The sequence below is a fragment of the Mesoplodon mirus genome (genome assembly GCF_964341445.2).
Source record: "Mesoplodon mirus genome assembly, chromosome: 15".
Taxonomy (NCBI): domain Eukaryota; kingdom Metazoa; phylum Chordata; class Mammalia; order Artiodactyla; family Ziphiidae; genus Mesoplodon; species Mesoplodon mirus.
In genome coordinates, this window is record NC_138991.1 from 21,725,274 (window position 1) to 21,737,937 (window position 12,664).

Sequence of the window (12,664 nt, forward strand, 5' to 3'; positions counted from 1 at the left end):
CCACAGCTGGTAAACAATGCAGCTGGATTTGGACCCCTGTCTACTCTAAAGTGGTAGTTCTCACCCTGACACTAAGAACCACCTGGGGGCTTAGGACAGTACCAGCACCTGGGCCTCACTGGACATTCCGATTTCAGCATTCTGGGGTGGGGCCCAACACCGATATGTACTTCCAAGCCCCCTTCCAACCAGAGTGACTCTGACGCGTGGCCAGGGTTCAGACCGCTGCTCTGAGGACTGTGTGCTCTGCGGGCGGCCTCGCAGTGCCAGGAAGCCCTCCCCAGGGTGCTTCTGCACGAGCCACGTGCCTCGTGTTACACGCCCAGGCTCTTCATGTCAGGGCTGGAAGCCCCAGAGAGGTCCCCAGTCCATGCCTTCCCCTTCCCAGCTGCAGATGGGAAGCTTCACTGTAACCCCCAGGGCAGCCACAGTGGCCACTTTATCACTCATCAGCTCTCAGACTCAGTTTCCTCACTGGAAGGGGGAGGCCAACCACTAAGCTTCCTCAGACGCGTTCCGTGAGCACTGCTGGGAAAGGTGTTGGGTAAAGGTTAGAAGGTATAGAGAACACCAGCCCAGGAATACCAAAACTAGCTTTTATTTGTCCAAAAGTCACATCGAGCTCCATAAAAACTGTTTCTGGGGGAGGCCCAGAGAGAGTCCCTGCTGCCCAGGGCCAGGGGCCGCTAGAAGTTCTCCAGCAAGCCCAGGATGCGCTTCTGCTCGCTATCCCGGAACTCCGGGCTCCGGCCGTCCCCGATGTTCTCCGCATACTCTGGGGAGACAAAGGCAGGGTTAGGCATGAATCTGAGGCGTGGGGTCCTTCGTGGCCGGGTCACATCATGCCTCTCCCTGAACCCCAGCTCCCGTGGGGTGTGTGCTGTTCTAATGCCTCCAGTTGCACCCACGGTGGCAGTTGTGTGCAAACTCCTTGGTCTTGCATTCAAGGCCCATGGTGGAAAGGGCGCAACTCCCCTGTCCCTGCCCGCATTCCCCTGCTAGCTGCAGCCTTTCTTCACTTAACACACACAGTGGATGCTATTATGGGCAGGTGCTGCCCCAGACCCAGTGGTTCTCAGAGCGGGGACCCCAACCCACAGCAGCAACATCACGCAGGAACTTGTTAGAAATGCAGATCTGGGGAGTTCCTTGGCGGTCCAGTGGTGAGGACTCGGCACTTTCACTGCCGGGGCCTGGGTTCAATCCCTGGTTGGGGAACTAAGATCTTGCAAGCTGCGTGGCGCAGCCAAAAAAAAAAGAAATGTAGATTTGGGGGTCCAATTCAGACCTACTTATTAGGAAGCTCTGAGGATGGGGCCCAGCAGTCTGTGTGAACAAGTCCTCCAGGTAGTGCTCATGCTGCTCACATTTGAGAACCACTATTTGAGGCAAAGGGGATAAAGTCCTGATCAAAACAGGACAGGTGAAATCTCTGCACTTGTGGAGACTACCTTCTAGTGGGGGAGACAAACCGAAAGGTAAATAAAATATATAGGGTGGCTGGCAGAGGCCTCACAGAGATGGGGGATTTGATTAAAGACCTGAGGCAGGTGTGTGCGGGAATATCTGGGAGTGAGTGGCAGAGGGGCAAGCAGAGCAGGGGCTGAGAGGGGAGCATGCCTGGACCCTCTGCGGTGAGCAAGGAGCTCAGAGCCGGGGAGGGGCGGGGCATAGGTCATGTCGGGCCACTGTAAGGACTTTGGACTTTCCCCTGAGATGAGAAGTTATAAGAGAGTTTTAAGCAGAGGAATGACATGATTTGACTAACCAGCTCACTCTAGCTGCTGTGTGGAAGATACCCTTAAGGTGGCAAGGGCAGAGGGAAGGAGATGTGATTTGATTGGTGGTTTGGTCCAAGGAGGTCATGGTAGAGGTGAGAAGTCTTTAGACTTTAGATGTATTCTGAAGGTGGATCCAGCAGGATTTACTGAGGGACTGGAAATGGGGCGTGAGAGAGAGAGATGTGGATAGTGAAGCTACTAAGAAATACGACAGGGTAGTGGAGAGGGTGACAGGGAGCTTGGAATTCCTCCAAGGAATAAGGGGAACAGGTGTCTGCACCACCAAGGAGGGGGGCTGGGGTACAGTCCACTGACATGAGATTGAAACAAATGGGTGTTTTTTGGAAAGAGGGAGGGAGAAAGAATGGTCTAGAGACGCCCAGGAGGAGCGTGGAAGGCCCCTCCCCCATCTCCAGTGGTTAAAGGCATTTGGGAGAAAGTAGGTACCACTTGAGAGGACCCATCCCTGGTACAGACAGTTTTAGTTAGAGCAGGAAGATAAAGGAAATAGGCCTAAAGAGGATGGGAATACAGGACATGACGTTGATGACAGAACATAACCGAAGAGTTGTAAGGTGGGTAAACATATGGTCCCGTTTCCCCTGTTATCCCAACAGAGTACTTAACACACCTCCATTTTATTCTCAGAAGTGTCCTGGCCCCCCCAGATTATGTGGTCAGCTGGTTTTAGGAGGCGGGAAGGGGTGCAATATGGCACAGAAGTGATGTGTGGAGCTTAGGGACGAGAGTGCAGGGCCTGCGTGGTGAGTGGGGCCCTGAGTTTCCTGCGGTGGCACCCAGAGCCCAGTGGACGGGGAGGGGGGACGGAGAGCCAACTCCTCTGTGTGCTGACCGTGCCCTGCCCCCGCCCTCAGACAGGAGATGGTGCAACATTGTGGGCTGTGTTTGTATCCTGACTCTGACTCACAATCCTAGGTGGCCTTGCGCGGTCTCCCCCTCCGCAAATGCATGTAAAGAACCTATAATAACAGATGTTCAAGATACGCTAGCTCCCTGCCTGAGCCTGCTTTGCTCAGGCCAGCAACATTTCTCGGGGAAACACCACACATCCTTCAAGGACACCATCTCCGCGAAGCCCCGCCCGCTCACCTCTGACTCCTGTTCCTGTCCTCAGGCCTCTGTCTCCACCGCAGGCCTGACTTCTAGATCATCCTCTACTTGTCCCCTCTCTCCCTCTAGACTGACAGCTTCATGAAGCTAGGGGCTTTCGCCTTACTTTCAGCTAAATTCCCAGCAGAGCCTGGCTGAGAGCCAACTACCAGTCTGGTGCTGTGAATAAGCTCTCAGAGCAGTGGATCAGGAATGAGTGCCTGCGGGTCTGCCCCCAGCTCCCTGCTTGGGGTGGCCTGAGATGGAACAATAGAAAACTCTCCTGCAAGAGGCTTCTGCATAATAAAACATCTGCTCATCCAAATCAGACAAAGAGTGGGGAAAGGGAAGAAAGCCTGCAAACCCTCCCCTACCTCCCATTCCCTACCACGATGGAGAAATACCTTGCCCCTGCCACTTCTTCATTTTTCATCCATCCTCTTTATTACTTTGGACATGTGCCGGAAAACGGGACTTGGGATTCAGACATGTGCCAGCTGTGTGTCTCCCCCTGGAAATCATCCTCTTCTGTTAGGCCCACCCATCACCTCCAACAGCAAACGGCTGTGATCCCTTCTATTAAGGCTCCTTAAAGGGAGGGCTGGGGAGAACAGAAACTGGGCTGCGGGAGAAGGCTAGGGGCTGTATGTAAGTGGTATCTCTTACTCACATGTGAATGATCTAGTCGCTGCCCCAGGAGAGAGAGAAATGACCATTATAGCATTTAATACCCTCAGAGGCATGGTCTGAAAGCAAGAGTCTTAATGGATTGAACTAACACTTTGTTCTCCTAATGTATTCTCAGACCCAGGAGAGAGGGAAGTGGAGAAACAGTCTGATCCTTTGGGGCAGTGATTTTTTTCCAAGTAAAGCCAACTTCCCTGGAGGGACCTAATCTCTTTCTAGGGATGCGCAGAGGAGAGGACCAAAGTCTGTATCAATCCCCTGCTGAATCACCCCTCCCAAGGCCTTAGAAAAACACATGCCACTGCTGTACACAGAGCACCCACCCAATGGACAAGTCTCCTCTGTTGCTCTGCATGCGGGGAAGGAGGAAACAGTCAGATTACCTGCTCTCTGGAGATGGGCTGTGAAGGAAGTTAGTAGGATCTGGAAGAGGGGCTATCCTGTACAGAATGGAATGGGACCTCACACGTGGTGAACACTGTTTACGTGCCAGGCATTTATCTATATTGTCTCATATAATCTTTGCAGCAATCCTATAAGGCAAAGAGCACCATCTCTGTTTAGAGATGAGGAAACTGAGGCGTATTAGAGAACTGAAGCAACCTGCCCAAGCCTAGGATGGTAGAGGAGCTGATATTCACACCAAGAACATGTGTCAGAAGTGAAAAAGGGACGTCAAAAGCCATGGGGGTGGGGCTGGGGAGCTGGTCCCCAAAGTGGCATCCTCTTACCTAGGCAGTTATCTTACCCTGCCTGTTCCCCATCCTTTGGGGAAAAAAATCTCCAAAGCAGCCCAGCTGTGGCAGGGCATCTGGCTACAACGTCCTCATAAAAGGTAAGGCTCTTCAGTGCTTTGTGACCACCTAGAGGGGTGGGATAGGGAGGGTGAGAGGGAGACGCAAGAGGGAGGAGATATGCGGATACATGTATATGTATAGCTGATTCACTTTGTTATAAAGCAGAAACTAACACACCATTGTAAAGCAGTTATACTCCAATGAAGATGTTTAAAAAAAAAAAAAAAAGGTAAGGCTCTGGAGGGAATGTCCTGGAGTAAAGGGGCCTCAGCAGCCAGAACAGATGTGGAGTGGGCTGCTGGGGCCATGCTCCCTCATGCCAGGTCACTGAGTGTCAGGGCTGGCAGGCCTCTCAGAAATGTACTGCAACTGGATGGACAGGTGACCGGCCAGGGTCCCGCAGCGAGCCAGCCACAGGGCCAGGCCCACCGGGCCTGACAGGCCCCGAGTGCTCTCCCACTGGCCGTGGCAGCTGGTACCAACCGTGCACCTCACCTCTCACCCTCTGCCCCTTACCCCAACTAACTCTTTGTTTCCAGAGTAGAATCCTATTTGGAGCAAACCTTGGTGGTGCCAGCTACCTCTGGTTATTAAAGCTGCTGCAGCAGTTTATAAATATTAAACAGATTCCTCCCAGAGGTCTTGGGAAAGAGTCCTCTTTGCTCTGTGCGCACGCGCGCGCGCGCGTGTGTGTGTGTGTGTGTGTGTGTGTAAGAAAGGGAGAGAATGCAGGAAAAAGAGAGACGCTAGATGAAGGGAGGACTTCAGGGTGGGGGAGAGGGAGAGGGGAGACAGGAAGAGCGTGAGTCGGGCTGGAGAGTGAGAAAGACGGTGTACACATAGACTCCCTTCTCGACTTCCCCAGCGTTTTCAAATGCTCTTACAATAAAGGCTTTGATGGAGGTCAAAAACAGGCAGCAGTGCTGAACGCATAAATATTAAAGCAAACTTTAGACAGCAGGTTTATTATGCAGACATGGAATACAAGCTGTTCTGTTTTTGGTAAGAGGAAGAGGGAGGGACACCCGGGCTGGCAGATGGGGAAGGACTGTCTTTGAGGACAGAGACTGGGACCAGCGCTCACAAGCCTGGTTCAGGTCCCTGGACCTTAAGCCTTAAACACTCACCCTTGAAAAAGTGCAGGAGGAAGGGTGAGTGGGGAGAAGAGGAACACCAATATTTTTACACTGAAAACCCTTGAAGACATAGAAATAATCACAAAATAGAAACTGGGAAAGGAAAATCCTTGAGGTCTAACAGAGAGTCCTTAACGACAAGGATGAGTGTGGGGGGACTAATGTTACTTCTCTAGGAGGAGGATGTGCTGGGGCTGCAACTGGGGATAGAAGCTTCATCAGGGATCCGATTAAAATGAAACCTACTTAAAGGAGGAGGAGAAGGAAACTTACCCTTTGCTTACGGCGCTAACAGGGTCACATCCCTATAGACCATTTTCCCACAGACCTTTCAGCTGCTTGAAAAAGCACCACCTACCCCTTCCACCCCCACCAGGCCCTGAGGAGTATGGCCTGGGTGTTGGTCCGTGGGCTTTCCTGCCAGCACCGGTGAAAGGATTAGGCCAAGGAAGGGAAGGAAGGAACCTGCATTTACTGAGCAAGTAGTCTGTCCCAGGCCCCCACCTGCATCTCAACCTCAGCCTTCCTTGGGGCAGTATTCACTTTCGGTTTGTTTCTTACAGAGGAGTAAAGGAAGGCTCAAACGGGTTATCTACTAACTTACCCCAAGTTACAGAGAGCCAGAATTCTTGCTGGTCTGTGCCTCTCAGCTCTGCTTATTCCTGCGTGAGCTGGGATGCGAATCACAACGGTGACGGTAGCTACCATTATCAGGCACTTATTACGTGCCAACATGTAGGCACTTTACCTGCAGCACCTCATCTAATTCCCACAGCAACCTTTTGAGGCAGATTACCCTCATCTTATAGACACTGTGGCTTAGGGAGAGGGCAAGTAGCTGCCTAAGGTTAAACAGTCCCTCCGGGGTCCTTTCCTGCCTCTCAACCCTAGAGGCCATAGCAGCAGTGGCCTGGAGCAAGTCTCACACATCAACGTGTCACCGGAAGAGAAACCCTCTCAGCTTCTGCAGCTTTCAACCAAGAGCTGAAATCAATATGGAAATACATGTTTATGAGCTTCTGAGAGAAGACTTCAAGCCATAAAGAACACAAGCAAATCAAAGGGCCGGGAGCCAATCTCTGAAAGCATTCTGAAGTCTTTGGCTCAGTCTTTTTGCCACCAGTGACAGAGTTTTGAGTCAGTAATCCTCTAAGCTTTCCTCTGCCAAACAGCCCAGCACCACCTGATCTTCCAACAACTTTCACCAGTGACTAAAACATCCAGGAGACTCACCAGAGGCTTCCATGCAAACCCCTGGCACAAGTATTTATATGAAGAAGTATTCCCAGGTCACAGCGCCTACTCCATATCCAAGGAGAGGACCACTCAGTGCACACCTGCATCTGCATATGGAGGTCCTTCACAGGCTTCAGGAAGCCATCTCCTTACTCACAGTCATCAACCTCCCAGGAACGGAATATACAAGGGAGGTTGCCAGGGGCTGGGGGAGGAGGGAATGGGGAGTGTTTCATGGGTACAGAGTTTCAGTTTTGCAAGATGAAAATAACTTCTATGGACAGGGGGTGGTGATAGCTGCAATGGTTAAAATGGTAACTCCTATGCATATTTTAGCACAATTAAAAAAAAAAAACCCCAAGCACCTCCTCCTCTGTGCAGCCTCTCTGGATCTGCAAGCTCCTTTATAATCTCCAGCAGAATTAACTGTGCTTTCTTGAGTCTCCCTCCATATCTTAGCACTGACTTCAATCTGCTTTGTGTTGTGCTTATTTATTTCACATGTGATGGCACTGAATCGCCCTGGGGACAGGGCCTCCTAAGTGTCTCACTCATCTAAGGAGCCCACCTAGTGCCCTGCGATGCCAGTGGGTACTCTGTAAAGGTGCATGCCCTGAATTTTCTTTCTTAAATGCAGTAGGAGTGTATCAGCCAATTGGCACAGTTAGAGCTCTCCTTTCTGCCAGATGCAAGACCGACTGAGTCTGGATCCAGTTTCCAGCATTAATAGTGACCTGGGTAACATCCCTTAACCTTAACCACAAGTCTTGGTTACCTCATCTGTGAAATGGAGACTGTAATCCTGCTTTTAGGACCGTCGTGAGAACCAGAGAACATACATTAAAAGCCTGGCACAGACGACGTGCTCGGGAGAGACCACTCTACCTACTGTGGTCCTGGATTTCTGGAACAGCACAAAGAAGCCTGAAGCACCACCTCAGCAGTACCCTCAATAAGCATTAGCTGAGCCCCTTCTCTGCGCCAGGCGTGGGCCAGGCACCAGAAGGTAAAAGCCAGGGACGACTGTCACTGCCCTTTCAGAGCGCGTGGTCCTTCTCTGGCACAGAGACCACCGTCCCCTAGGTGGGCACCAGAGGCCTCAGGCCAGAGCTGCTGCCAGTTCAGGGAAAGCTGGACTTTGGGAGCACTGAGTAAGCAGTCTGCAAACCAAGGGACTTTAATGAGCCATCAATTTTTCCCAGCTCTCTTGGCACCCCCAACAGAAAAGGAGGGAGGAAGATCCTGAGAAAGGGGACTGAAATATAACGGGAAGAGTCCCCTGCTGGGCTTGCCTCATCAGCATTTTCCTGAGACCTCAAGGGATACATCAGCTGTCATCCTGCCAGCAAAACTTAGGAAATATATAGGACATAAAATCAAAGAAAAAAGCTTGCATCTAATTAGCACGTTAAAAAAAAAAAAAAAAAAAGGAAGCAACCCAAACTGAAAAACAAAATTAAAATCAAAGAGCACAGACTGATGAGCTGGCTTTCTTTGTGAGGCTTTGTTTTCTCGTGCATTGTGATGGAATGGAGGGTGGGGGCAGGAGGGGGAGGGCGTGAAGGCTTTTAAGAGGTGGGCCTGAGCAGAGCCCAGACGCCACCCCTACCCAGCCCTGCGGTAGCCTCGCCCCTTTTCAACCTCAGCACTGCCCGGAGCTTGCTCACTGCACCACTTTCAGGGGCTGCTGAGAGGCAGCCTGTGGCACAGCTCCACCGCCCAACACCGCAGGCAGGTGGGCTTCCTGGGGCCAGCGTGAGCCCTTTATTATAACCTTAACCTTCCATCTGGAGAGAACTCTTTCTTTTGTTTGTTTTCAGTGGTCAGCGTCCTGTGAGGACTTCTTTGACCTGGGCAATGACATCTAATTTCCTGGCTTTAAATATCACCTCCATACTACTGACTTCAAATTGTCCAAACAAGCACCTCTCCCGCCCTAATGAGAATGTCTACTCTCTGCTGGCCAACAAAGGGATGCAGGCGCTACCCGTAACCCAAACTCACCGTGTACCCAACAGAACTCGAGAGACTTGCCCAGCAATACTCCCAACCCCACCCAATGCTCCAGCCTCCCTCACCCCTGCTTGGCCTCCACTGACGTGGCAGGGTCCGTATGAAGGCCACTGGTGTCCTGTGCTGGACCTCTGCTCCTTCTGCCTGGGACGTGCCTGTCCCTCTGGGACACCATTCCCAGTCCTGGGAGGAGCCTCTCCTCCCCTGGGATTCCTTGGTATGGCCTGTGCCTCCATTACTGCCCCCTTATCACTCCCTTAACGCTGTTCACAACTTTAACGCAGCACCAAGCACGTCATAGTTAGTTTCGAGTATCTCTCCCAGCTAGACCATGAACCCTCAAGGACAGGGATCTTGCTTATTTATTCTTCCTTGTATCTCTAGTACTGGATACAGAGCTTGGCACCCAGCAATGCCAGCTGAGTAGTTGTTGGAGTGTGTATTTCACTTAGCTTGATTTCTACATCTGTGTTCCCCAGAAGACTATAAGCTCCATGAGGGCAGGTGCTGTGTGACACCTTAGTAGCACAGTATTAGCACTGTGCCGAGTCCTGAGGAGAGTCTCAGTAAACATTTGCCCATTTAAATTCACATAAGGGTAGGGTTTAATTCAACAAGTTTAATGGACACCGGGTGTCCATTATGTGCTTGGCATTGCTCTAGGTGCTGAGGAGACACGGAGAACGAGCCAATGTGCCTACGTCACGGAGCTTACAGTTTAATGTATGAGACACACAAACCAAGGAAACAAAGACATAAATAAAAATAATTACAGACTGTGATAAGGGCTAGGAAGGAAATAAACTGGGTGCTATGATGGAAAATAACACATGGAGAGAAGTGGATTGATTCGGGATGGAGACTGGAGGCAGACATGGCAGCTTTACTAATGGACTGGCTGTGAAGGGTGATGGCGAGAGAGCTGAAGGGCTGGACCTGGGTCTGGAAGGATGGATCTGGGAGTCTGGACAGAGCGGGAAAAGAAAGCAACAGGGGAGAGGAACAAGAGTGCTGGGAATGAACGCAGCATCTGTGCAGGCTGCTCACGGGCTCACCTGCCCAGATAATCAACAAATGTCTATTCAGCACCCAGTATGCGCCCAGTGCTTAAACAGGCACTTGGGGAATAAACTGGGATCTGAGGGAGACAGAGGCTGGCTCACAGCAGCTGAAAATCCTGAATAACCTCAGGTATATGTGTTAGGATCTCTGAAAGAAAAGCATCCACCTACTACGTGTCAGCACCTGTTAAAAACACTTCTCCTTTCTCAGATCACTGTTTTGATCACAGGAGTGGAGGTGCAGGGAGAAGCCTAAGTGCAGGAGAGTAGAGCTGAGAGTCATAAAAAGTTCTAACTGAACATGTGGGCATTGAAAGTAAATGCCATTTAAAGGCTGGGGTTGCAAATCACCACAGCTGCGCCTTAGGGAGGGGGTGGCATGACACTCTGAGCAGTAACTCATGTGAATGTGACACTGAGAAAGAGGGAGCACCCATGATGCCACTGTGGAAGATACTAGGCTAGGCTCATGAACAAGTTCCCTCCTTCCTCTTTCTGAGGGAGAAGACAATAAATTCCAATGCCTTGAAGGCTCCATCTACAAAATGGGCACGACGGATTTACCATCCCCACCCTCCTGGGAGGGCTGTGCCGATCATGTGATTTCCAGTCCTATGTTTTCACTCACGCTGTTCCTTTGTTTTGGAATGTCTAAGGCCCAGGTCAGTGTTACTATTCCCACAAGGCTTCCCATGGGGTTTTAGCCATGCCTCACTTATAATGCTGCTAATGATAATCATCATCATAATAGTTCATAATACTCATAATAGCTAACATTTGCTAAGAACTTACTAACTTGAGATATTTTCCATATATCATCTCATTTAATCCTTTTACCTAATCTATGAGGTCCCAGAGCAATTGGATACCTTGCCCAAGGTATCACAGTAAACAGCAGAGCCAGGATTCTGTTTCAGGAGCCAGATCCCAGAACCCATGGCTCTTAACTTCTCCTCACTTTATTATATGTATCATTTATCTCCACATTTCATCTCCCACATGTAACAGGAGTTATAAGCCACTTACAGGCAAACCTCTGAGTAAATCTAGCCTTATCTCTCATCTTAGAAGTGGGCAGGAGAAGGGTCAGAGAGAGAGAGATGATGTGCCTGCAGTTACGTCCATCACGACTCTCTGAACTCTGGCATTATCAGTACTGTAAAGGCCAATACAGGCTTCTAGCCGCCATGTGTGTTAGTCTGTGCTAAGTGGCCGGAGGGTGGAACTGCACCACAGAGCTGATTGAGAGCATGCTCACCGACTGGAGGCCCCTTGGGAGCCACTCCAGCTGAGTCAGGCCCAGCCAAAGATACAACAGCATTGGAGAGACCCGTTGGGGTAGGTGAAGGAAATTCGCCCAAGCACCTTCTGTGTGCCAGGCACTACACTGGATGCTATCATGTAAGTATCTTGTGAACTTTTGCAAAATGTCTTCTAGATCATGCTCACACAGCTGGGGGAAGGCAGAGCTAGCACTGGAAAGCAGGCATGCTTTTTCTACTACACCACACTGCCTCAGATTCACTTCCTTCTGCCTTAATTCCAGGTAGTTCTTGTTACTTCCTTGTTTTTTTCCCCTAAGAAAGCAATTTCCTTCCATTACATGCAGTTTGGAACTGGATTTTTTTGTTTATTTCTTGTTTGGTGTTTTTTTGTTTTGTTTTTATATTTCCAACACCTAGTGCTTCTTGTTTGTTATGTGTTTTTAAAATTCTGGAACTAGAGGGTCAGAGGCAGAGAATACCTAGGGTAGTCTTCGGTGTTCTGACAAGATGACCTGGACACACACTGAACTGGATAACACACTTAAGCCTTTAGTGCAGAGAATGCTATGCACCAAATTCCAGGGATATTGACAGAGACAGAAAGCATCATCTAATTCCCTGGAGCCCCAGACACAAGCAATGTGCAACTCACCCTTGATGATGTGCCTGACAATTTTGATGGAGCTTCCGCGCATATTTAGGATTTGGTGAACCCTCTGGCGAATCTAATAAGGAAGGGGAAGAGTGGAAAGAGAAAGAAAAAGCATCATTTGCCCTGGTAGACATCAGAATACATCGTATTGAAAGTATTCACCTCACCCCCATCCCTAAAAGAGAGGGCCCACGTAGAGTGAAGGAGTTCAAGGAGAGTGTGATTCACTCCATTCTACCTAAGCAGGTGGCAAGCAAGGAGGCAGGGAAGGAAGGGCCCATCCAGGGGCAGCCCCCTCCTACCTGGGGCACGTTGGCATTGCAGATCTCTGCCATGATGTAGCAGATGTGCTGGAGAACAAAAAGCCCTGCGTCCAGGCGCCGGAGGTAGAACTCATCCTCAATGTCATTGTCTATGATTTCTCCACGCCGGACCATGTCCTAGAAATGAATGAACGTTTGGGAATAAAAGCCACACAGTGAGTGAAGGAGGAAAGAATAGGTTTCTAGTCCACCCCTAATACACAGAATAGTAGTAATTACCACTACAACAACAGAAGAAAACCACTCTGCCTCGATTTGCCTCCTGCTTCTCCCATTATTCTAAAGTATCTTATGTTCTCTTGTTGGCCCAGGGAGTCAAGATTAAAGTCCATTTTTCCTACACAGTGACTCAGGGCCAAAATGATCTCATCAACATATTCAACCTGAAAAAATAAGCTGATGGGGACACAAATCTATTCATCTGCTTCTACTCATTCTTTACTCTTTTGTTCCAGCCTCCATAAATAACCTCTCTACAGATATACTTAACTCTCTTTCCCTTCCATCAAGTTAACCTAGGGAAGAGAGGTCTGCTTTCTCTACGATTCTGTCTTGGTACCCTGGTGATGGCACAGGTACCCAATCTATGTGTCCCTTTTGGCT

The 12,664-nt window shown here is 50.0% G+C and overlaps 1 protein-coding gene across 1 annotated transcript in view; it reads right to left on the minus strand.

Moving 5' to 3' along the window:
* Positions 1-582: 582 nt before the first annotated feature.
* The window catches only part of CTNNBL1 (catenin beta like 1), a 152,845-nt gene continuing 140,763 nt past the window's right edge, over positions 583-12,664 (minus strand). The window contains exons 14-16 of the mRNA XM_082643383.1: positions 12,041-12,178; positions 11,739-11,811; positions 583-775 (exon numbers count right to left, since the gene is read on the minus strand). Of these exons, the coding sequence (XP_082499509.1) occupies positions 687-775; positions 11,739-11,811; positions 12,041-12,178 (300 nt within the window). The 3' untranslated portion in view covers positions 583-686. The remainder of the gene's footprint in view (positions 776-11,738; positions 11,812-12,040; positions 12,179-12,664) is intronic.